We start from the raw sequence: 27,672 nt of genomic DNA, 5'->3' as shown, positions 1-27,672 counted from the left end.
TCAAGTCATTTTGAGAAATATTCTGCTGGATAATCCTGTACGAATCTAGTCAAATAAACCATTCATTCCACCAGGATCCCCTAAGCTTTGATCGTTATTGTGAAGTTCATCCACGACGACCCACAGACGAAGTCGTATTGTGTATATGGGGAATGTAAACCGACAACATGGGCGATGTGGTGCGGGTAGGTATCATGAACATGACATGAATACATAATTTTATTTTACTTTTGTTTTTATTATATCAAGTGACGGGATGAACAAGTCGTGCACCTGTTACGGGCCAATTGTGTGCACACGAAAAAGCGCTCAACGCTAATGTTATTGATGTTACGTCAAATGAAACTGCGCTTTATGTGAAGGTTAATAAAAAGGTTGCTAAGCGGAATGACCAAAAAGACCAAAGGACAAAGAAGAAGTATAAATGTTTTATTTGTAAGGAACTTGGTCATCTCAAAAAGGATTGCCCAAAGGGTGGCAACAAGGAGAAGGAAAACAAACCTGGTAGTTCTAATATGATGTTACTAACAGTGAATTCAGCAGATTCTGGCACTAGTTGTGATGATTGGTATGTGGACAATGGTGCTACACATCATGTCACTATATGAGGAGATCTATTAGAAACCCGGATAAGATGCAATTAGAAACCCGGATCCAGCTATGGACAGCGAAATTAACTCATTTCTTTTAATGAGTTAATTTCGCTGTCCATAGCTGGATGAATGATACGTGGAAGCTTGTAAACCTACCGGAAGGAAGAAAAGCCATACCCTGCAAGTGGGTATTTTGAGTTAAATTGAACGCTGATGGCTCTGTAGATAAATATATGGCAAGACTGGTAATTAAAGGTTTTCACCAGAAAAAGGGCATTGACTCGAACAGACGTTTAGGCCGGTAACTAGGATGGGAACCTTTCGCTCTGTGCTGAGTGTAGCAGCTAGCGAAGGAATGGCGATGCTCCAGTTTGGTATCACAACTGCCTTCTTATATATATATGGGTCTATATGGGTCTCTGGATGAAGAAATTTTTGTGAAACAACCGGAAGGCTATGACGACGGCTCGGGTCGAGTTTGTCTTTTGCAGAAGAGTCTTTATGGGTTAACGCAAGCACTGCGCTGGAACCGTTGTATTACAGACTTTTTCAATGAAATTGCTTTTAAGACAAGTGAAGCAGATCCATGTCTTTTGATAAAAAAAACAGCGTTCGGAAAAGTGATTGTGGCTTTGTACGTGGATGATGGCCTGGTCGCTGGATCAAGTCAAGTTCTGCTACACAAGTTAATTAAGGAACTCAATGGTCAGTTCAAGATAACCACAAAGGCTGTCTCTTATTTCTTAGGAATATAGATAGAGAGCAGAGGAGATGAAATCAAAATATTCCAAACTTCTTATGTACAGAAGATCTTGAGGAAATTTGGGATGGATACTTGTAGACCAGCCTCGATACCGATTGTAAAAGACAGTACGTCAAGCAAGAAACTGGGTATGAGTTATATGAAAAATAATTACAGATCTATCGTTGGAACCTTGGCATTGCATATGCTGTTGGTGTAGTATCACGGAGTCTGGAAAAACCAAAAGAAGCAGACTGTGTGCGACTGAAGCATATAATTCGGTATTTGCAGTACACACCAGATCTAGGTATCAAGTATAAGAAAAATTACAAACAAGGCATTTTAGAATTCAAAAACAAAAAAAAATTCAACAACAATTTCCACTACAGAGGCTGAAATTGTTGCGGCTAGCGAAGCTGCTAGAGAAACTATATGTCTGTCTCGTCTAATAAAGGATCTTGTTAATCTTAAGAAGATTCTGTGTTTAAAAGTTGATAACGAAGGTGCTATAAGGCTAGCAGAAAATCCTGACTTTCACCGTCGTACGAAACATATCCAGGTTGGTGAATAGTGGTGATCTGAACGTCGACAAGGTGACTAGTGAAGATCAGCTGGCTGATATTTTTACGAAACCACTTGCCAGACCCAGCATTAAGAGGATTTCAGAACAAATAGGTCTCTGTTGAGAGATGTTAAAAAAGGGGTTACTGTGACAAGTACAACCTGTTTGTTTGTTATCTTTGAAATCTGTCAATAAAAGAAAAACTCAAGTACTTTACAAATCCATTTATTTGCGTTTATCTAGGTTAATTAAACAAGCTTAAGCTTTCCACATCTTCTTTCCACCACCAATTCCAATTGTAATTTCACATAAAAAATAATTGAATATCAATTCAATCAAAATTTAAACACCGTGAATAGCGACATCTCTAGCCGGGGCTGATAGCTGTAAAGATCTATCTGGGTGACGAAATAATTTCATAGACTTCTCATAGAAGGCGCTACGGCTAAAAGTCGTTGTAAAACCAAATACAAAGATAATACAACAAGCACATAGAAAAATTCGTAAGGTCCGCTGGTTCGTTCCGTGGCTTAGTTGGCATAGCGTCTGGTACGGTTTACTAGAAGACGTCGGTTCGAATCCGGCCGGATAGTAGGAATTTTTTCTAAGTGTTCGATCTTTGTATTAATAATTATAAGAATACAAGAATTTTTATTGTAAGCATAGCTGGCATGGTCTATGATTCTGTCTATGGATGAAACTGCTAAAAATGTTAAAGAAAAATCTCAGGAGATCTCTGCCATTGTAACTGTCATCCAATCAACGACAAGATGGATTAATTTAAAACAATTGCAAAAAATATTTACCGATATTATAATTGCTCATAAAATATCTAATTACCCTTAAAATAATTACAGTTACTTGTTCGGCGAAAATTAATTATGTGACTTACGGGCAATTGAAACGGACGATTAAAATGTACAAAACAGAAACGCAAACATCACACGGCTATAATCAAGAAAACATCTTTCTGGGTATAGAAGTACCTATAATCTTAAAATTTTCTTACAAGAACAAAGGAAATTACTGGTAGGTATTTAGTCTTTTAGAGTCGGAGGTTTTGTCATCATTGGCATTGTATTGGGAGTAAATTTAAATAATCAATGACAAGAGCTTTTGCAAGAGCGACTGCAAAACGTAAGTATTATGTCCGCCGCCTTTTTTCTATTTGATAAAGGTCGATAGCAATACGTCGAAGCCCATTTCAATATTGCTAAAGGCTGTACTGTGATGTTGCCTGTCTCTATCTACCAACCTGAGAGATAGGGAGTTCCGGGGACGCTACGTGCTCCCCGGTAAGACCAGAGTACGGTGGGCGACCGGGCCGAGCCCTCCGCCAGTGATACGTCTTCACGGGCGTTTCTGGCGGACTTGGACTTGGATATGGACTCGCCGGGGTTTGTGGTTAGCTGCAGGGATGAACACGTTCATCCAACCTGGTAGCATGTGGCCGGGGCGTTCGTCCCGCGCGCACTTAGCGCGTCTTAGTAACGGTCTACACGAGGGCCTAATAGCGAGGACACTTTTGAGACAAAGAGGAGAGAGATGCTCTTTAAGTTGTTAGTTATGTCCGCACATTGTCGCAGGACTCGACAGCATCTCCGGCACTAGCCCGGAGAGCTAATAGAGGATGAGCTAGACATTCTCCGGTTCCTCCAACCGCGTAGGAATTTGGGAACTGGAGAGACGCCGTTCATTCGGCGACGGCAAGTGAGAGTGCCTCCAGCTCCGGTACCTATCTGGAAAATAGGGAGGATGCTGTACGTGCATCCGGGGCGTCTCACCTAAGACACTAGCCTTACAAAGAACCGTATGAAGTCCGTTCAAATGGGCTGATCTGGGGTTACGACCTGATTTAGATGCACACCAGGTCATAGTGCCCTTCTCGTATACTCTAAGGGTCTAATCAAAATTAATGTAGAAAGATATGGGGCAGTGTGTTGTTGCCTAAGGCATTTACAGAGGACAGGATGAAGTCCGTGCAAACTGGCTGATCTGGAGTTAGGCTGGTAACACATGACGCCACAAAAACACCGACACCGCTGTCGCTGCGGCGCCGCCGCTGTAGTCGCCCGTGCTTTTATATACACACTTTCATACACACACCGCAGCCGCGGCGGCGAATCTTCACACCGCGCCGGTGGCGGCGAGTGTTGCCGTAATCCTCTACTGATGTACGATTTCAGTTGGTCATTTACACACGGAGCGGACGGACGTCGCGCGCGTTTTAGTCAAAGATGAATATTTTTGCAATCAGAATGAACATTCCAGAATTTACAAACATTCCCTCATATTTGTATCACTGTGCTGCAAGCCGGCGTGTATGCGACATAATAGAATAGCTCGTCGTGTATATTAATACTCAACGGAAATATTTTCGGAATTTATCAGGACATCTCCTCAAGTTTTCGTGATCAGTATAAAAATTGCCGTTAATTTTCCTTGTAGATATAAATGGATGGATCCAAATTGTTCTTTTCTTCTGCTTTTTACGACGACGAAGAGCAATAAGTAGCATCACAGCGGTGGCGTCCATTCTGTACTGTGACTGGTGATCAATGATCACGCCGCATGAGCTGCGGTCTCGCCGCTAGTGCTGCGGTGTGAGGCCACGAGTCCTGCGGCGGCGCCGCGGCGGCATTAAAACGCCGCCGCCCTGTCACCATATGTAATCAGCCTTAGGACCTGACTTAGATGGTCCCAGATTGCTCCCTCACTCGCACAGGTCATAGTGTCGTTCCCGCATAATGAAGAGGTTGTAAGGGTGGGGCACTATGAACAAAACTTATGTAGAAAAATATGAGACTGTGTTGTTGCCATAGCAGATGTAAAGACTGGAGTCTTTTCTATTCTACAAAATTTACCAAAAAAATATAAAAATAACACGAGTTGTCGTGACGATGAAAACAATATATTTGTTCTGTAAGTCGTTTTGACAAAGAGCACAAAATCACAATTTAGCCTGATGTATCCCGCTGCTGGACAAAGAACACAAAAATTTAAATAAAATTCAGAACAGTCACTGACATTCAAAAAGTGTCAGAAATTATCTCAGTACAGAGCACTAAAAAATTCGACCTCAAAAGTTCGTGGAATTACATCTATTTGCCAAGTTTAATTGAAATCGGTTACTGGAAAGTGCGAGAAACCGGATTCATCATCTAGTTTGTTAGTGGAGTTTTTTCTTCAAGTTTAAATAGGACCTCTAGCGAGGTACCCTCTTTCCAACAAAAAAAGAATAATCAAATTCGGTTCATAAATGAGTTATCGCGTAACATACATACTTACAAGAAAAACATACCTCCTCCGTTTTTGAAGTCGGTTAAAAAGGAGATTTGCCAGATTCGCAGAATGTCAGATACGCAAAATACCAGATTCGCAAATTGCCAGATTTGCAAAATACTAGATTCGCAAAATGCCAGACTCTCAAAATTCAAGGGATTGCTCTTTTCAAATAAACTTAAATGCTATAGAATACATTTTGAATAATATTTGATTGGAATCTAGACTCACGTTGTCTTTCCATACATCTTAATCTAATACGTAGTCTACAATTTTGTAATATGACTTTTCAACTAAAATACTTGTAATGTAAGTTTTAAACTTAGGAAATGGTAATCTTAATCATGCTCCGGAATCTTATTGTAAAATCGTCTACAGTTCCCCATAAGAGAATTGTTTACCTTAGTGAAACGAATTCGTGGTATCTTTATTCTAACGAAATTATGTATATTTTTACGGGCATACAAAATATTTCAGTATAAATGTTACTATGATGCCACAGTCATGATACCAGTCTCCTTAAACTTTTCACTGAGAGAAACCCGAGGACCTTAAGGATACACAGAACGAATGGCTCGTTTTTGCAACATAAATATGGTTTCTGCAATGTTTTTTTAAGCTTATTTCTTAAAATATTATTTATCGTAGAAAAATATAAAAAAGGAAATATTGCCAGTTTATTGCATTTTTAGAAACCAATATCGAGACGGTCCTAACAATTTCGACTTGACGGTTCCTCTACCATCCCACGATGTCACCCTGCCGCTACCACAGTGACGTGTATGGCATTATTTGCCATGGCATATCGTTCCACGCAGGAGGCTCCTTGATAAAACCTGATTTATTTTGTTGCAGTTTGACTGACTGTGCAAATTATTGTCCAATATTGCTGTTTTTAAATAAATAAAAGCTGCTGTAAAATTACGATGAGTAGTAATGACGATACTTTGAAAACTGCACTTATAGGCGTAACGATAGTTGCGGGGATTGCAGTTGCATACTTCTTTTTCATGAGACGGCCATCCGACATGGGCAATCAGCCGTCGTCGTCAAAGTCAAGCGGAGACGGCTGCGAAGTACCCCGGTCCAAATGTTTCGTGGGATGACAGCCGTCATATGGATTCTTTGTATCCTATAATTCTATAGTAACTATAAGCTTACCAACTTGTTGTGAACTGGACTGTTTCTATTAAATGTAAGGTTATTTATTGATATCTGTTTATATTAATTATATATGTTGATAATACTTAGAAAGTCGAACGTTTGCGAGGAACTCACTCATATTACTCGAATCCTGGTCATGGAAGAAAAAACAATGGAAGAACGTAAAGCCTCGATTACTATTGTTAGACACTAATAAAAAACCTTGGTAATGATTGACTGTAGTTTCTAATTTAAAGATGTAATCAATTCTGGACTGTTACTCTGTAGGCATTTCGTGGAAAGTTCAGTATCTATTATTGCAAGTTACGTTTTGATTTTATATTGAAGTTTCATTCAATGTACTGCTATCTAGCAGCAATAGTTGAAAGACGACGTACGATTAAGGTTCTTCAAAAAAAAGTCGACTATATTGCAACACCATAAGGTTTATTTTCGTTTCTGATAACAGAAAATCTATTATTAACGATGATATGAAACACCACAACGATAATATTTGCACTCCAAAGTAGCAAAATAGACAGTTTATTTCCTGGTTTTGATAATTGACACGAATATAACTATTAAGCGAAAATGGCGGACTGACAACAAGTATGCGGAACTCCGCGCACTGGACACAAGTATGCGCAATTCCGCGCACTGGTGGCGCATGTTCCACGCTCACTAGGCACTTCTATTGTATTTATTGTTCTATGCTGTGGGTCAATTCCTGGCATGGAAAATAAAATAACCTCTCATCTCATCACGGTAGCTTATTGTATGTGATTTATACAAAACTCTTACAGGCATTGTGTGCGCGGGGAATGTGATTTCTTGACTCTTTTTGTTAGCACCCTTCTCAAACTGTATCAGTTAATAAACATGAAAAATACTATCTATTCCGCTAAGTTCAACTGTAAGTTCAGTCAGTGGAACTAATCGGACACAAATATTCCAATTAGTTCAACTAGGTACAACTTTTCAAAAAGTTGAACTTGTTGGACGAAATTCATACAGTTAGTTTAACTTTCCAATTATTTAAATAATAATTCAACGTATAACTGATAACATGTTATGTTGAAGATGTTGTTGTTGTTGTTGATGTTAAACAATAAATAAATATGTAGTGAAATAGAATATAATGATATAGAATAGATAGAAAAGTTTAAGCGATTTTTTTATATATATTCTTTATTCTACAAAGAAAAGACACATAAAACACACGTTACGACGGACATATACAAAGGTGAGTTTATCTCTGTAAGAGATCTCTTCCAGCCAACCCTAGCCGTGGTGCAAAAATGAAGTCTGCGGGACTAATTATTGTACCACAAAATTAAAATTTTAATGTGAATAATATATTAGGGGTTAAAGTATGAAATTGCCGTTTTATTGCAATAGGTTCTTTGAATTTTCATAGAATCTTCATGGTTTGAGGTTTTCGAATGAAACTTTTTTCAAATGGTTTCTGTGATTTTTTTTTTTAAATTTGAAACATTTGAATATCGACTTTCAATTGTTTTTGTTATTCAATTTAGACAAGAAAGATGGATACTGCGAAAATTCGAGTGATTTTTGAATACGAGTTCCGACGCGGAACTAACGCGGCAGAAACAGCCCGCAATATCAATGCTGCGTTTGGAGAGGGGTCTACTAATGAACGCACCGTGCGATTTTGGTTTAAACGCTTTCGTGATGGAAATTTCGACTTAAAGAACGAGCCACGAGGAAGACCGCCCACACAGGTGAATAACGATGAATTAAGAGAGATAGTGGAAGCCGATCCTAGTCAAACTACCCAGGAATTAGCGGCATGGTTTAACGTTACCTTACCCACAATATTGACTCGCTTGCGTCAAATCAATAAAATAAAAAAATACGAAAAATGGGTGCCTCATGATTTGACTGATCTGCAGAAAGAAACGCGTGTTGAAACTTGTGTTGCCTTGTTGAACCGGTACAGAAATGAAGGAATATTGGATCGAATTGTAACATGTGATGAAAAGTGGATTCTTTATGATAACCGGAAAAGAAAAATGCAATGGCTGACCCCAGGTCAAATGCCACAACAGTGTCCTAAAGCAAAACTTACCAATAAAAAGGTAATGGTAACTGTTTGGTGGTCTCAGCATGGTGTTATTCACTATAGTTTTCTCCGATCTGGTCAAGCAATAACGGCAGATGTCTATTGTGCCGAACTCCGAACCATGTTGACAAAACTAGCAGTAAAACAGCCCCGACTCATGAATCGATCTTCACCATTATTGCTCCACGACAACGCGAGACCTCACAAAGCACGAGAAACCATTTTGACCCTTCAGGAACTGCAGTTAGAAACCATTCGTCATCCTCCGTATTCACCAGACCTTGCTCCAACGGACTACCATTTTTTTCGTGATTTGGACAATTATCTACGTGACAAGAAGTTTTCTTCCCAGGAGGCAGTACAAAATGCTTTCACACAGTTTGTGCAGTCTAGATCGTCGGAGTTCTAGCGCAAAGGCATTAATAACCTTCCCATTAGATGGCAGCAACGTATAGATAATAATGGCAACTATTTTGATTAAATAAATTTGTTAAAAATTTAAAAAATAAACAATTTAGATTTTCAGTACAAATCGGCAATTTCATACTTTAACCCCTATTATATTATATCTGGCGTATGTATATCATCATCATTTATAATATACATACGACAGATATATACACATACGTGAACTTTATATACATAAATACATACATAAGCAGAATATAAATATATTATAATAACAGATTTACTTACCGATTAACTATAATGCGTTCGATAGGAAGTGCTCTTTTAATTTGTATTTGAAAGATGCCACTGATGGACTGTCACGAATGTAAGCAGGTAGTTTATTCCACATACGAGTTGCACTTACAGTTAAAGAATTGTGAAAAAATTTGGAGTTGGATTGGGGATATAATAGTGTTCTAGTGTCACAGGTACGTTTCGGGCAACTCTAAATCATGTCGATGTAACTTATTGTCGGAGTAGCGTGTGTCGAAGTTCAATTTTAGAGTCTTTTAAATCGCAAAGATCTGAGGGGCATTCCCACTGCGCTCGTCACCTGAGACAAATTGACAACTCCTATAAGTCTGTAATTTCCATAGAGGATGGAAAAAAATAAAGGAAAGAAGCTGCCCTATCTACGGAATAAACGTACTTGCCTAAACCAAAATTGTACCACACATATGGCGGTTTTATTGTTGTACCGTAATCATAGATAAGTCAATATCGACATGCAAATGTATGGCTTGAATGTTGTTTATGTTTGTAATTTGTATATATCGAGTTCTTAGGTTTTCGCGATTGTTATACATAGGAATGAAACTATTTTTCCGGATTTAAATCGCGTATATTTGTTTTTTCAAACAAACCAAAAACAAAGCGTATATTTGTATAGTTTCCTGTAATCAAAGTATGATTAATAAAAGTTTAATTAATGTATATCAATATTCCATTTGGGAATGTTTTATGTCATAAATATGGGAATATTCGGAAATGTCATATGAGATTTTGAAGTTATTATTTTGCATTTATAAATGCTCACATATTACGAAAAGTGAACTTGTACAGAAAAAAATGAAGTTTGAGAGTACATTAAAAAAAGAGAAAAAAATGTAATCTAAATCTGGATATCCCTTTATATAATTCCTTTCTAATATCAATCTTGAGATTCGAAATGCGTAGAGATCTCCAGACTTATATTACAAAACTCTCTCTTTCTTTAACATACTCTCAAATTACATTTTTTCTCTGCAAATTCACTTTTCGTAATATTTGAGCATATATAAATGCAAACTAATAAATTCTAAATCTCATATGAAATTTCTCGGACATTCCCACATGGCATAAAACATTCCCAAATGAAATATTGATATGCTTTCATTAAACTTTTTAATCACACCTTGATTATAGTAAACTATACAAATTACAAACATAAAAACAGTCTCAACATTCAAGCCATAATATTTGCATGTCGATATTGACTTATCAATGACTATGATACAACACTAAGAAATCCGCTATTTGTGGTGCACAATTTTGGTTTAGGTAGCCACGTTTATTCCGTTGGTAGGGTAGCTCCTTTCCTTTATTTTTTTCCATTCTCTCTCATATTACTGCTTGGCGGCAGAAATAGGTAAAGTACTTCCCTAGACGAATTCTTTCACAAGGCGCTCTACTGCTATTAAAAAACTCTAATACTACATGATGTAAGTGATGGCAAAATGACAAAAGTGTCATCTTTTTTGAAAGTATTTGTTTTTTATTTTTTCCATCCTCTAAGATTTGTATTATATTCATTATCTTTGATTTTTGCATTTGATTTGCTTTGTCATTAATTGACATGTATCTTTGGCTCTATAATACATTTGCATGTAAATGTGCACAATAGCAACATAATATGGATGAAATCAAGAAATAGCACTATAACGAAGTACCATGACATCATAACTTTTATTTCACAATAAATATCAAATGAAATGAAGCAACCGCTGAGTTACAACTATGTTTTTGTTATTAGGAAAACAAATAATGGACAGCCAGAAAACAAACGCAAAATTTACACGGATTTTATCAAGAATCAGTCCCTGATTTTATCAACAATCATTTGTTCGATATGCGTTTCCTCGTAAGTCTTTCCAAGTTCGAGAAGAATTCTTGTACAGGACAGATATATGCAAGTATTTTCTTGTAATAATCTATGTTATTATTGGGAAAATTTAAATTATGAAAGAATTATTTAACTGCCAGTAAATAATGTTTATTTCGTCATTCATTCTCATATATTATATACATTCTTTCGAAACGCACGCGATGAATTGCGTTCTTGAGTCGTAATTTAAGGGTGTCAGGAAATGGTGTCTAGTTCTATATAGGCATTATAACTCGGATATTTAAAGCTGTTGCAGAATAAACGACAATGCCTAGCAACACGAATGTCGGTGGCAATGATGGTGTGTACAAAGCTATTGGAGTAACGGCTGCCGTGGGGGCTATCGCATTTGTTTACTGGTTCATGAGAAAAGGCAAAAGTAAAGAGAAGCCGGTTAGCACCCTTTGTTCTATTGAAGTATATTTTTATAGGGCAACTGCGAAACTAACTACAATGTAACGACGTGTGTAACGCGTATAAGTGCGTATGTTTGTTAACTGCTACAACTTAAACGCTCTAACCGATCTTAAACCTTCGAATAACTACGGTAAAATTAATCGAAGAGATAATTGGCCGTGGTTAGCAAAAAGGATGCAATCCACAATATTAACAAAAAATGAGTTATAATATGTACCAAACGGTTCCTAAAGTCTAACCTCTTACATCAGCAAAAAATCCAATATACAAACATAAATATATATGTCTGGAGTTACATGACATTATAAGTTTTGAAAATTAAAACAAGAGTGAGAAATATTTTTAAACTTCAAACTGCCATATCTCGAAAGTGACTGGATCCTTTTTGTTAACTACGTCCAATTTATCTGTCACGGCGTCGCGAGGTAGACTTGACAATTTCGTCGTGTCACGACGTCGCGTGGTAAATTTTGATAATTTCGTCGTGTCACGGCGTCGCGTGGTAGATTTGACAATTTCGTCGTGTCACGACGTCGCGTGGTAAATTTTGTTAACTTCGTCGTGTCATGGCGTCGCTTGGTAGATTTGTCAATTTCGTCGTGTCAGGATGTCGCGTGGTAAATTTTGATAACTTCGTCGTGTCACGACTAATATTTTAGGACTTTTTCTTTCGCTATATGTCCCGCACTGGACATATCGTCAATGAATACGTAAAACGTTAAACGCCATACCTATCAATACCATACGTACTGATGGCAGCACGTCAAGCTACAGATTGACGGATTCTCTTCCGTTGCACTGGAGACGATATTCGAACAAAAGACTACGCCCTTCCCACCGAATAATATGGTAATATGCTGCTGCGGTAGTTTTCATTTTATTGTATATCTCTGTTTAGAGTGTTAATTAGACCTTGTAATTTTGTTTTCTTATTAATATTTCTATGGATACTTATAAAAGTACATTAATTTCATTGGCCCGTAATGAACATAATAATATTATTCCCTTAATATCTAAACATCCTTTTTACACGAATAATACCATAAGTTAGTACAGATTATGCAATCGTTAATTTTTTCCCTAAGTGATCATAACCATTTTATTCGCGTAAGAAACACATTAAAACAACTATATTCGTGTGCTATTTTTATTTTCATATAGAATGTATTTGCATAATTACATTACTGTTCATTCTTTGATACCATACATCAACGAACATTGCTGTAATGTACTATTCCTGTATACGCTATCGCTTGATTTCATCCGAATAAAGTAGTAATATCATATTACCGTTACCTTTTTTGACACCATATTTCAATGAAAATACGGTAATGCATTAATACTGACTACGAAATCGTCGGGTTTACACGCGAATAATATGGTAATGATGCGTTACATACTATACTTTCGGCCTGCAATTTCAGTAATATAATTTTCATCAATAACTTTATTTAGTAAAACTAATACAAAATATCATAAAAAAAGTAAACTTTAAAAAATTAGCTTTGTTTTGATATAGAAATAACTATCCTACGATGCACCCGAGCTGAGATTTACACAAAAAGTAGTTTTCTATGTTACCTGTAAAATTTACAATTATCGGTTACCATATTATTCGCTGGGGAGTGCGTATAGCTTGATGTGCTGTTGACTGTACCTAATAGGTGCGAATTACAAAGAAATAATAAAACAAAGGGCACCACGACAAAAATTGACAAAGTGGCGAATTTCCGGAGCGCCAAATAAGTGTTCTATTCTACGAAACCTGCACAGAAGAAAATTGAAACCAAACCTTAAAGTAGCGCTTTTTTTCCTTACATCTACAACGGTACTACACTCCTCAATGTAATTCTACAAAATCATCATTACAAAAAGTGCTTGATGGGCTGCAAATTTCAAAAGTGCTTTTGACAATAACGTAAAAAAAATAATACGAACTGTATGAAACATTTACTATTCATTATGTAGGTATATCGCACTGTTAATACTATAGTGTATTAACTCAAAAAGTGGACTTTCTCAGAATCAATGAAAAAATCGTTAAAATGTATGTATATGTTATAGTTTATTATAGACACAAACAATTTCCAAAATATATTTAAAAATGAAATGGAAAAAATAATTTCATATTTTTGAATATGGAATATTTTGGCCAGAACTATCTCACCTGAAATGTGTCTCATTTTGAATTAAATAGATATCTTTTGATTGTTTCTTATAATATTCTAACGACGGTTTTTTTGCCGTGTAGAGAATCAAATTTTAGGTTCAATAATGATATAATATTAAATTTCACATATGATGAGGTACAACACTATTGTAATAGTAGTGCGATATGTGAAATTAAGTTTTTTTATTGCATGTCGCGATATTTTACTAATATGATATTCACGGTAGTAAAATACAGCAAAAATACTCCTTAAAAACCATTGACTTACAATTATATGGACGTCGGGTCCGCGCTAAAAAGTGTCCGCACTTGTAAGGCGCTAAAATCGTATACAGAGCGCCAAACTCCGCTTTAGTCTTCATTTGTTCGACTGACAGCGCGATACTGCGATGACATTACAATTTAAATTTCGAATAGGTTGACTTGGGACATTTTTTCGTGGTTTTTGTATTAGACCCGTCGTCCATTTATTTGTAAGTCAATGTTAAAAACAAAAAAAAATGTCTGCAACAAGCACATAGACGAATTCGTAAAATCTGCTGGTTCGTTCCGTGACTTAGTTGGCAGAGCGTTTAGCAAGGATTGCTTTGCGGGCTCTGGTTCGAATCCAGCCGGATCGAAGGAATTTTTCTTAGTGTTTGATAGCGTTGATTTTTTTTTGTTTTCCAGTGCTCGGCATGCATTCGGCGAGATAGGTTGAAGTTTCCAGAGGATCCACCACCAGAAGACTAAACGGTTAGCATAATCCCTATTTTGCTGTGTTCTTTTTATTCTACGAAAAAAAAACAGATCGAAGTAGAAACATCTAAAGGTTGTTTACAATCCACACTAATATTATAAATGCGAAAGTAACTCTTGTCTGCTACGTTTTAACGCTTAACCAACTAAACCAATATTGATTAATTTTGGTGTAGACATATATGAGACCTAGGAGAAGGATATAGGCTACAGATTGTCTCTAAAATGAATCTTACTGACAGCCTCCGTGGCCGAACGGTAACCATTCTGGTCTGGCACGCAGAAGTCACGGGTTCGATTTCCGAGCCGGGATAAATGTTTGCATGGTCTACATTTATTTTTCTCGTGAGTTTGATTGTAATTTGTGGTTGTCTATGCGTATGTCCATATATATAAATAAATAAATATTAGACAACATCACATAAGTTGCTCTGATCCCAAAGTAAGTAGCTAAAGCACTTATGGAAATCGGAAACAACGACGGTACCACAAACGCCCAGACCCGAGACAATATAGAAAAGTTAGTTTCTACACTGACCCGGCTGGGGATCGAACCCGGGACCTCAGAGATGGCGACACCATGAAAACCGGTGTGCAAGCCACTCGACCACGGAAGCCATCCATGGCACACGCGATACAGGGTCTTCCTAGTGCGGGGCTATCAGCGTGGACGTTATTTATTTATTTTTAGTCGTCACGGGCACTAGCTTGTATAAAAATAAGGCTGGAGTTTCTACAAAAACCGTTGCAACAGAATGAATCTCCGCCTTAATATCACTCTTCTTGATAATTTTTTGTTCATAAGGACAGACTAAAATATCGACATAAATTACGGTCTGGTAAAACATAAAACACGTGTAAGTATAAAAATGGAAGTAAATTAATTTGCTACTCCGCGAACCCAGTGAAGGTTAATCGTACAATAGCTGCGCTTGAATATCTTTTCATTCAGTTAATTATTATTATTCAACACAAGCGCAGCTCTTTTGCACGATTAATTTACTTCCATTTTTATTAACATGAACTTCCGCAAAGTATGGCTTGAATCTATTAATTACGTGTAAGTATTGCAAATTGGTTTGTCGCTAATAGACATTTCAGTTTACAGTCATTGCAGAACTTAAACCCCTACTTAACGAAAACAAGCTTAATTAAAAATTCCCTGCTGTATAATTGGATGGTGATAAGCATTAAGGTGTCAATCAAAATGATGATAGTTTAGAGAAAACGGCACCTAAAGATATTTTCATGGTTGTGGCTTGGAATTATGTTAACATTTTTTTTATTATTTGGAGGTTTCAAATCACTTAGTTAATGTTTTTAAAACGTAAACGAGACGATAAGCTACAATTCTCGTGTGTTTGTGGATTGACACTTTATTTCTTATCACCATTCAATTAAATACATTATAATTATATAAATACTACTAATAATTACATAATTAAGCGTGAAACACACAGAGAGCGGGTGAGTGTCAGGTTGGGACCGCGGCGGGCCTAATTCCGTGCGTTTATATGGACGACAACACACCGCACCGGGCCGATGAGTGTGTTGTCGTCCATATAAGTACACCATAAATACATAGGTAAATAAATAATAATAAATAAATAAATAAAATTGTTTATTCAGTAACATAATGTACAGAGAAAACTAAAGACTACTTATGCGATTTAATGTAAAAATAACACATGTACCTGAACTAGGAAATTCCTGTATTTCAGGTAAAAAGTACTACTAATTATAAATGTGGATACTATTAATATTATAAATACTTTTTAGGAGAATCTTATGAAATAAAATTAAACAATTAAATAATAAATTGCCATTAAAAAAATAAAAAAAATAAATAAAAAATGTACACTTAAACAAGACAACATTTAATTTACGATAATAAATAAATTCTCTGTATCCTCATAGGACATATTTTGAAGAGCTTCTTGGAGAATTTTCTTTACCTTAAAGCAACAGAAATTATAAATGGAATATTTAGCGTTTAATTTATTGTACAAAAATGGTCCAAGAAACACAAAAAATCTTGAAATAAAAGTATGTTTTGATGATATAATTTTGGGGCAGACAATATCTTTTCGTCTTTTATTAGTGTTTTCAGTAATATATGGGAGCAATACGTGCTGTTTGAGGACTGTGGACTTAATGAATAATTGCCTTACAGTTAATACTTTACATGACTTATACAGAAGGTCAGTGGGGTAACGGAAAGGGCGGTAGGTAGAAACCTTTAGGACAGCTCGCTGGGCTCTTTCAATGATTAGTAAAGTAGTTTTAGCTATACCACCCCATGATGTAATGCAGTAAGTAATTAATGATTGGCATAATGCATAATAAACTTGCCTGATTATTTTAAAATCAGCAGAAACGCGCAGTTTTTTAAACACAAACATTAACTTACGGAGTCGGGCGCTTAGTGCTTCGATATGGTGTTTAAAGGATAGGATGTCATCTAATATAACACCTAAATACTTTATCTTGTTAGTAATAGCAATGTCTGGACATTTACACAGGTTGTTAGTAGGGTCAAAACAATGGTGAGCATATAGTTTAGGGTTAGATATAAATGACTTTGATTTCCGCATATGGAATTGCATAAAACATAGGTATAGGTGTATATAGGTATTATGTATATAGATATTTATACATTAGGTTTGTTGGTGATTATATATTTATTACATTATATTATTAATACATTATTAATTTAATATTTTGTTTAGTTTGCTGCAATCGTGAATTTAGTTTTTCTCAAAGGTTGACTGGTAGATAATGATTTTAGCATTAAGTCCGCCTTTTGTGCCATTATGTGTTGTGGTCAATAAAGTTAAATAAATAAACACATAAATTTGACCTGCCGTGCTCCCTACCCGACTCGCACCCGCTCTCTGTGTGCGTGCGACCGTCCCGTGTACGCGCTCGGTGTGTTGTCGTCCATATAAATACACGGATTTGACCCGCCCCGTCGAGTCGGGAGACTCGACTCGCACCCGCTTTCTGTGTTTCGTGCTTTATTTTATAGTTACCAAACGCTAAAACCTACATAATGTTCTTTTCTTTATGACGTTCCAGAACCATAAGCGAGTACATAATCTAGTATGTCGAACGAATTTATGCCAATAGAAAATCTTTTCCGAATCCTTTTGGAGGTATGTGTAACGAATACTGCGGAGTGAAGCTTGTTTTGCTGCTATACTGATGAGTGGTGTAAAGTTTTGTTGATTTAGGCACCATCGACTTATCTTCAGTATTTTTCGCAGACGGTAAGAGTTGCGGATTGCTTCAGGCATAGAAAAGGGAGAAAGTTCATGACAAAATTTTCATCTTTGTTTGGAAGAACGTCAAAATTACACGACTAAACTTCGACTGATAGGTTTGGCCGTGGTAGCCATGTTTGACATATCATCCATATAATGGGCATCTGTCAGAACCAAACCTTTTAACTGTAACCTCGCGTGCCCATTTTGTAAGAACGTGTAGTTGACCATAACTGAAATTCGCCGCCAAACATGATGTATGTTTGTTTCAACTCTGTTTACTATTAATGCTACAGTTTCAACGATTACTTGATTGTGTTGGCCGACATATCGACATTATAAAAAAATCTGTTTGTTGTTTGAGATGTTTATAATTTTGCTTTTATTGTTATTAAATAATACATAGTAATTAGATACAAAGTATTACATATTATTTTTAATACCAACCTTTTTTTTTAGTTAATGTTTATCCTCTTAATGACATTTTTACAAATAAGGTTCTCCCAAACTTATCGGGAGAGTTTGGTTGCTATGCTTAATATTACAGTCACATAAACATTACATTCAGTTACCAATATTATAGTTTTTCAATATTTATCTACATCATATCTAGCAATTTTTTTTAATACTAACACATTTTTAACAGACTTTTTACTTACTTTAATATTTTCTAAGTATGATGGAAGACTGTAATTGAATAGATACGTTAATTATAGATACGTTATTTGTTTTACAAGTTTCATGGCTGCCTGTCGTTGTTTGTCTTGTTGGATAATTATAATTTTTCGGTGCTTTATATGCATGACTTGAATATTTTTGTAATATTTGAGAAAGCGAACATTTTTTTTCAACAGGAATTATCTAATAATTTTGCGTTCCTTTACACTTCTTACGCACCTTTTTATCAGCTAACAGCTCTAAGAACAGTATTTGGAGTGCATCGAGTATATAACCAGAAATATAGACAAAATGTCATTTAATGTAATGTAAAAACTATTCTGCCAAATCATTACGGTGACAGTTGCGCTCCGATTGGCCAGCCCGAATTCGAAACAATTGACGGGTGTCGTCGATTGTTTCCCTTTAAATGGACCAATTTAACTTGAGCTTTGTTATAATGGATGAAAATTTAAAAATTACATATTCAATATAATTATCGATGAAATGTGATCTCGTTTGTTTTATAATACGATGTTTTGCTGTTTTTCCCCACACCACCGAATGCAAAAGTTCCCATAGTTAGAGATATTATCTTTATTACAATAAGTACAGAATATTTTTGGAATATACGGAGACGTACATACAGGTCAGTTGTTGGCGCTGTGCTATTTTAGCTTCCTAATTTGTGATTTCAGTGCAAACGAGAGTTGATATTTAAAACTTATATAAGGCCCATTTGCCTAATGAGTTGCCAGGGATGGATGGTACTAATTTCATCTCTATATCTGGTTATATACCCGATGTTCGAGTGACTTAATTTTGTTAAGATGTGTTACGTAGATAGTACCATAGGTTCCCTCACAGCAATTTTTTATAGATTCAACAAGATCACGATATAGAATATGTAGGATCGCACGAGGAGTACAATAAGCAAGCATATTAAATCTGCCTAAATATCTGTCGCAATCTACATGTATCGACCAACTAAATCGATCATCTACTGTACTGTATAAAAGGGGAGTTACGAGTATGAAGCCTTTGTATGTGTTGACCGTTTGTCGGCCTGTATGTGTCTGTGGCATCGTATCCCCCAAAAGGATAGACTGACTTCAAAGTGGTTTTTTATGTGAAGGCTAATATAATCGAGGTAGTTATATGACTTATTATATGAAAGAAAAGAAAAATGTTTATTCATTAAATTCAGTCACTAGCAGTGGCGGGACGTGAAAATTGTCGTTACTAAATTCGGTGCAAAGCAAAAAACCTAGGCCTTAACAAAAAGTGGCGCCTAGGTGACACTTAATCGAACATTTATTAGCACACAAGATACCAGTACCTCGACAAAAAATACAAGATACAATTGTTTGAAGATCCAAATGAAGGATTGAACCCCAGAGAGGTCCGCGTCTTCACCGATGGATCTAAAACAAATTCAGGAACAGGTACTGGGGTATTCTCAGAAGACCTCAATAGCAGGATATCAACACCGCTTGGTGACCACAACACAGTATTCCAGGCTGAATGCATGGGCATCAAGTTGGCGGTAGAAGCAATCATAGCGGAAAGAGTAAAGAACCACTCCATTCGAATACTTTCTGACAGTATGTCAGTACTTCAAGCACTGAACAGCTATGACATAAACTCAGGGCTCATTTACGAATGCCATCAAGCACTCATGGAGGTATGTATACAAAACCACTTAACTCTACAGTGGATTAAAGGACACAGCGGCTCACGTGGCAATGATGCAGCAGATGAACTAGCCAGAAAAGGGTCGGAGACGGACGCAGTAGGACCAGAACCCATAGTGACAAAGGTACAAAAACTTCATATAATAATACATGGACCACCCTTACGGTTCGTAGACAGGCGAGGGAAGCACTCCCAATGCTCAATGCCAGTCTATCACGAATATTAATTAAACTCAACAGGCAAGAGCTTCGCAATCTAACTGCCGCCCTAACAGGTCATGGTCCATACAATAAACACCTTTTCAATTTAGGTATCACAGAGAGCCCTCTATGCAGAGCGTGCATGGAGGAGGGGGGAAACGGCTGCGCACATCCTACTACAGTGCTCCGGCGTGGCCAACTACAGGGCAAAGTACCTTGGAGTGCCAAGGTCACTCCCCGAAGTCTTCAGCAAACCGAGGAGGCTGCTGAGATTCCTGGAGGAGCTTGGGTGGCACGAGTAGAACCCTGCACCCACCACACGCAAAATAGGCGCCTTGACGTCGAGTTGCGGACACCAGCCCGTTACACCAAGTACCAAGTACCAAGTACCAGTACCTACACTTCATTTTACAGGTTAAGTTATTCTACACATAAAATTGAGCACATAATTTAGTGAATTACTAGTAAAACGTGAAAATTTTTCTGCAAACAGCCGGTGGGAAACGACATATATTGACGCCTCGCCATTGGTCACTAGAGAATAGAATACGTTTATTTGCCGGAATACAGTAATGATAAAGGTCTTAATTAAAATTAGGTACATTGTATTCAAGCTGCAAGCAGATGTGCACATGTTGATAGGCTTTCCTGTTCGGTCTCTGCTGTGTGTGTATTGCATTTATTAATATAAATTTATATTTGAAAATTCTAAATATTCATTATTGCTTTAGAAGCAATGTCCCAAAAGCCATTTTGCTCATTGTAATAACAGTATGTCCTTGTAACAATTTCATCTCATTTGGTAAATTATTGAAAATAAATATACACATATTGTAACAGTGTTTCTTATATATACTTTATGGCAACGAGATTGATACAAACGATTCATAATTTTAATAATTATGACAAATTTTTTGAATAATTTCACCACGTGTTTTGAAATATTGAGGATAAGTTTTGACAAATACATAGATATCTCTAATGCATGGACAACGGCACATCAGACTACACATTTTTGTTCGAAAATCGCCTCCAGTGCAACGGAACAAGATACGTCAATGTGTAGCTTTATGTGCTGGCGTGTGTACATGAATGGCACAGGCAGTAGGTGTTTAGTTTTTTGAGCAACGGTTTACAGCTCTCGTCGAATCACGCACCACAGATAATAATAATAATGACAACGCACACACAATGTAGCCCCGCACTAGGGAAACCCTGTGTCGCGGGTGCCATGGTCACACACATAGACAACCACAAATGATATCCAAACTCACGAGAGAAATAAATGTAGGACATACAAATATTTCTCCCGGCCCGGGAATTGAACCTGAAACCTCTGCGTGGCAGTCCGGCATGGTAACCGTTCGGCCACAGAGGCAGTTAAAATCGCCCGAATACCCTTCTTCTGAACCTACGCACTTTCTAAAACTATTAAGTTGCTCCACAGTACAAGTCCGTATACACAGTATACAGACACAGACACACACTTAAATCTAGTACTTAAGTGTAAAACAACAAGTGACTGAATAATTTTAAGTTAGTAAGTGTGCCTAGTGGCGCAAAAAGAGGAAAAGGATACGACTTATAATCTATAAGTCTATCTCGGTCGAGACACTGATTTTCAGGCGACCCTGTTTCAGCGTCAGCTGAGTTTTTTTTTATGACATCAAGCATTGACTTACAATTATATGGACGTCGGGTCCGCGCTAAAAAGTGTCCGCACTTGTAAGGCGCTAAAATCGTATACAGAGCGCCAAACTCCGCTTTAGTCTTCATTTGTTCGACTGACAGCGCGATACTGCGATGACATTACAATTTAAATTTCGAATAAGTTGACTTGGGACATTTTTTTCGTGGTTTTTGTATTAGACCCGTCGTCCATTTATTTGTAAGTCAATGACATCAAGTGACAGTTTAAACCGCAAAGATCTCAGGGGGCACTGCCACTGCGCCCGTCACCCTGAGACATAAGTTGACAAGTCCCTTGTAACTTCACCAGCACCGTTACCCTTCAAAACCGGAACGCAGTAATGCTTACATTACTGTTTGGCGGCAGAAATAATTAAGGTGGCAGTACATCCTTGGACGAACTCTTTCACAAGGCGTTCTACCGCTACTGAAGTCCTAAGGGAATGGTACATACTGTATGTATCCTCTGTTGTATGCCACATTACACATTTATTATATAAAAACTAAGTAAATATACATAAATATTGTATAGGTATTCGTATGCCGATCGACTTAGTAGATTAAACATGGTATCTCTGACTAGACAATGGGACGTTCGTGATCTTATCTTCCTGAATAAATTGATAACAGCCAAAATTAATTGTCCCCAATTATCGAGGATGATTTCACTTAAGGTATCCTCATGATACCCGCGATACGCAATCAAGCATCTACCTAGATGCAATACTATATTGTGGCTTCACTCTCCTATATCTAGACTATGCAGACTGTACAACGATTGCAGTGAGTTTGTGGATATATTTGGTGTATCACCAACCTATTACCAGGCAGCTGTACGGTATAACCATGGTACTTCAAGCCTTATTTGTAATGCAGTATAATATATATTTAGTATTGCAGTATAAGTATGCAGTTGCATAAGTAATTTTTATTTATCTTTGTAAACATCTTACTTTCTTCCTATTTGTAATGTTTATGATATCTTTCTATATTTGCTATTTGAAATATATATTGTGCTACATGTTATAAAAAAAAAATTGAGAATAGCTGTATATATTATGTATATAAATAATTAACTGTGTTTGACTGTGTTGCATGTAGTTGCAACCTTTGAGTCAACACTTTAGCATTATTCCATTTGAATTGTATAATCAAAATTGTATGTATTAAGTGTATGACTTGTAGGTTGTCCTAAATAAATAAAATAAAATATATAAATATACATAAGTTAGAAGGTAAGAGTTAGGAACATCCGATATGATACAGACAAGTATCCATACGCAACTTAGAACATAGTAAGGGGGACCGGGCACAAAATTAACACCTTGTCATTGACTTACAAATAAATGGACGACGGGTCTAATACAAAAACCACGAAAAAAATGTCCCAAGTCAACCTATTCGAAATTTAAATTGTAATGTCATCGCAGTATCGCGCTGTCAGTCGAACAAATGAAGACTAAAGCGGAGTGTCGCGCTCTGTATACGATTTTAGCGCCTTACAAGTGCGGACACTTTTTAGCGCGGACCCGACGTCCATATAATTGTAAGTCAATGCACCTTGTATTTTTTATTTTATTTCTGGCCATTAATCATGTTTTCGATAAAATTAATATAACCCTTTACAAGTTACGTCTATACTTTACAAATGTATATTATAATTTTATTTAATATATCATGGTTTCTAACAAAAAACATGGTTTCTTACAAAGCTGCAAAAAAATTTACAGTTGTTACAGGACGAAAGTAAGACGGTACGTGTCGAAAGTACCACTATTATCGTCCTGTGCAATATCATTATGTACAATGAAAATGAAAGGCATGATTAAATCATTTTTTTTATTTACGAGATAAAAAAACGAAATAAAATATTTCTTTTCAAGAAAAACAAAAAACATATAATAACTTCCTCTTCTCCAACAATAGTTTACTCTTTAAGCATTCATGAGATCAACTTATTGAGATTCACATTTCTAATCAGAATCGCAGTTACAGCAAACGTAATATGTGTCATCTGGTGCACGTTCGTAATATGTGTCAGTTTGTACTCAATTACGTTTTTGTTGTTACATATGCCAGTACCTCAAAACTGAATGTGTTGCACAATAATCATTTAATTTTATAACATGCTACCGATAATCTAATTACAATTGACTTAACAAATAGTAAAGTTGATATCATCATAATGCAATCCTACCATTGAGTAGAAAATATGAGATAAGATGAAATCATATTAAATGTTAATAGACGAAACCTAACTAATTAAAAAGGCATCAAAAAAGTCGCCAAACATTTGTTGTTGCTAAGTAGAAACAAAATGTCGCTTTTATTGTCAAAATGTTGGTCAATCTAGCGACGGAGTCGCTAAGTTACGCAACACTACATACAACGATCGCGCGCGTCCACAGACTATTAGATGCTAACGCATCGCGCGTCATTTCGGCCATCGGATTTCTACACAGCGTTTGTTACTTTTGTACCCGCTCTCCCCTATGTACTTAATGTACACAGTTGAATGGATGATTGAAAATAGTAACTGTAACTTAATTCTGTAACATTAACATCTTTTCCTTGTAGGGTCTTATATACGCAAGCTAACATAAGCAGCAAACCAGATAAGAAAAAACTAGCTGTCAACATGATTAAGCAATGAAAGATGACGTCAAAATCTGAATCTGGAAAACCGTAGTGATTATTCCTTTAATTGAGGATTTAAACACAAATAACATGACAAAATAAAGGAAATTTTCAGTGCACCTTTACGTAATCTCTTCAGCTAATAAAATTGACAGGAATGGGCCTGTAGAGAATTGCCATAAATATCTGACGGGCCACAAGATCACAACATGTGCGACTGGTGAGTGTCAACAACATTCTGATCAGCTTGTAGAAGTAATTCTACGTTGTTTATTCCTATACACTCTTATGAATTCCCACCAAACCTCTACCGTAAAACATGAGTTCTTAAGTTTATCGGAGATCAAGTGCTGAGTATATATCTAGTAATTTCCAACTTTTGAGACGACCTCTCACTCCGTTATTAGCAACCACAGTGGACTTTGCGTTTTTCGTATCATAAAAAATATTTGCTTCTTATAGCTGTTAAATTACATGTCGTCGAAAACTTCGTAACCTCCATTAATGTCAACTTTTCAGTAGTCACAAAAAACATAATTACTAGACATAATTATGTAACAATCTACGATTATACCATCATTTTACAACTAAATGAAACGATACGATGTTCGAAGTATAGTTTAAGCTTCAATTGCCCGATATTGTGCTTGAAAAGTAAAAAAGTGATTTCGTTCAAAAACGAAGTTCCGAAGTTATCAAATTTAGCCGATGATATCTTTTTTGCTTGTATTCGAAATGGTCGATACCTTAGAATAATAACGCATAGAAATCATTCAGTTTCATATCAAACGAACTGTCACAAGTGAGGCAAAAATCAAATTCATGTAGGCTAGTTTTAGTAGTAGGTTAATTTTCGGTTTTAGTGAATATTTATATAAAAATACAAGTTGAAACGCGTTACTTCCTTGTGGAATGTGATGTTAATATCTATTTTATGTTTATCTGACGTTTTTTTACACTCATTTACCGCACATTTCGTCATTTTTAGCTAAAATTCTTGAGCTGTTCGCGGTGCAAGTTGACCTTGAGCACTGACGGCCCGCCCGCTCGTGGGAGCGCTTCAATTTGCCTCCCTTAGCGTGTGCGGACTAGGTTTCTATGCGTTATTATTCTAAGGTCGATACGATATTTTCGATTACATAGGACTTTACTTATGTGTATACATATGTTAAATTTCGTTATTTGTTTTGTTTATCACTTTATGGTTTACTAGGAGTCATGTTATAAGTATAATTCAAGATATTTGGTCACTTTTAGCTGCCATAATTGAGTTCAATTCGTGTGCATTGTCTCGATAAACATGAAATTTAACGAAGTTTTTTTAATCTATCTTTTTATAAAGAAATAAAATAATTTCGTTACTTTTCTGTAACAACTATTTTGGATACGATCAATATTGTGGATTTATTTTTAAATCGTAAATAGGTATGTCCAATGTTAGAAAACGTTATTCATAATTGGTCGATAAAATCAATGAAATTTAATGGCGGCTAAAGTCTGGGGCTAAACCATCCGAAGATCTACGTCTGAGCAACTTTTTTTTAAAATTTTTATTAACATGCAGTCCGACAAGGAACCGTACAAATGTTTTTTTTTCGATTAAAAATTTTAATGTATACGTTTTAACTTGTCGGGCTGTATTTCAGCGCTGTAAAAACTCAAAAACTAGCCGGTGAAGACTGCACCTGCATCTCTACAAATGCTGCAAAAGGATATCTAGGAGAAAATGTGACACGTGAGGAAGATGAAGAGACGATCCGTCGAAAAATAGAGCAAAGGCAGATGCGAAAAGAGAAGAGATTAGAACGAGATATAAGAAGACATGAAGCAAGGACATTGTTGAGAACTGAAATAGCAGAGAGAGTCGCGCGTGGTGAATCTGTGACTGTAGTTCTCGAAAATGTTGGAGTTAGTCTTAAGAACGAGGTTATAGTTGCCGCGAAAGTGACACAGAAAGAAAGAAAAAAAAGAACGCAAGTGACAGCTGCTAAAGAGGCATTGAGAGAGAAAATAAAGACAGAACAAAAAGAAAAAAAAGAACGTGAAGAGGCCGCGGCATTAGCCGCGTCACGCGGCCCCGAATACTATCTACCATTAATAGGAAGCGCCTTGCTGTTTATCGGGATAAGTACTTATTTGTACACATTCTTTAACATGACTTGTGTTATTAAAATGAAAGCGAAGGCGATTTCAAAGTACATTACGACAGCGTTTTGCAATGAGATGGAAAGACGTAAACCCAAACCTGCGTACAAATGTAGGTTACCGGATCGTCCTCATGTTTTTGTTACGAAGAAAGTAAGTTTAATTTGCTTTTCGTGAGTAACTTGTTTGTTTACACATATTCAGAAATAAATGCTTGTTTTTGTTTTATTCTCAGAACGGAGAGTGGTCTGTGGATGAAATAGAAGAATAGAAAATATTTCAAATGGATTCTTGATTGTCACATTCATTTTGGGAACAGGATGATTTTTGATAATAGTGCATTTCGAAACAGCTCAACAGAATATATAATATTTTATACGTAATATAATGCTGAATAAATAAAGAAATATATAAGTAATAGTATTTACTTATATTAGTTTCATTTTTGTGCTTAGAAACATAAATGTTTTCATTTGCCTAAATTAAAAAAAATCAAACAGTTTAAGTAGGAATAGGACTGTTGCTGAAATCTTGTCTTTTGGTAAATTCGTTACCTACCTTGCGATAGCTACCTTATTAACAAATAATTTACTTGCCTACTCTGTCCTTTAGGTCTACGTAGACCCTTTTTGGGGTACCTATACTAAAACATTAATGCATAAACACTATCCCCTGTATTGACTTAAGTATTACGTCTAGTGTAGCAATAACTCGTAAAGCCAATATTGTTTAAAGTAAACCTATTTATTTTTATGAATTTGTGATCAAAGGAAATGAAAGTTGAGACTTTAATGCAAGATGCAGTCCGACAAGAAACCCTATGAACGTTACACTTAAATATCTAATAATTATTTTGGCATTCTTGATAATAATGACTCACAAATGTACACTTCAGTCATATTTACCTTGTCGGACTGTATTTTCAGCAGACCGGTGAATGTAGCGTGTCCAGAACAGAGCGTATTGCATCAAACAGAATTGCAAAACACTATAGACCAGCATGCAAAGGATTTAAACCACCAACAAAAGATTTAAACAATCAAGCTAAGCAAGCGAGCAAAGG

The 27,672-nt window shown here is 36.3% G+C and overlaps 1 protein-coding gene across 1 annotated transcript; it reads left to right on the top strand.

Annotated features, from left to right (window-relative positions):
* Nucleotides 1–10,881: 10,881 nt before the first annotated feature.
* Nucleotides 10,882–26,982, top strand: LOC113236821. Its single transcript, XM_026473018.1, has 8 exons — nucleotides 10,882–10,974; nucleotides 11,246–11,391; nucleotides 14,255–14,320; nucleotides 17,402–17,478; nucleotides 17,590–17,843; nucleotides 24,405–24,684; nucleotides 26,111–26,762; nucleotides 26,845–26,982. Exons 6-8 carry the CDS (start codon nucleotides 24,674–24,676, stop codon nucleotides 26,878–26,880), a joined length of 699 nt encoding a protein of 232 aa, XP_026328803.1. The 5' UTR covers nucleotides 10,882–10,974; nucleotides 11,246–11,391; nucleotides 14,255–14,320; nucleotides 17,402–17,478; nucleotides 17,590–17,843; nucleotides 24,405–24,673; the 3' UTR covers nucleotides 26,881–26,982.
* The last annotated feature ends 690 nt before the right edge of the window (nucleotides 26,983–27,672 follow it).

The sequence above is a fragment of the Hyposmocoma kahamanoa genome, unplaced genomic scaffold (assembly GCF_003589595.1).
Source record: "Hyposmocoma kahamanoa isolate Upper Pololo Valley unplaced genomic scaffold, ASM358959v1 92, whole genome shotgun sequence".
Lineage (NCBI taxonomy): Eukaryota > Metazoa > Arthropoda > Insecta > Lepidoptera > Cosmopterigidae > Hyposmocoma > Hyposmocoma kahamanoa.
Note: the sequence above shows the minus strand (reverse complement) of the source record. Positions and strands in the feature narration are given on the sequence as shown.

What these genes read in the sequence shown, in the direction of transcription:
- LOC113236821 (XM_026473018.1), top strand. An exon ending in ATGTTTTTGTTACGAAGAAA is followed by an intron (nt 26,763 to 26,844) that starts GTAAGTTTAATT and finishes TTTTATTCTCAG; the next exon opens with AACGGAGAGTGGTCTGTGGA.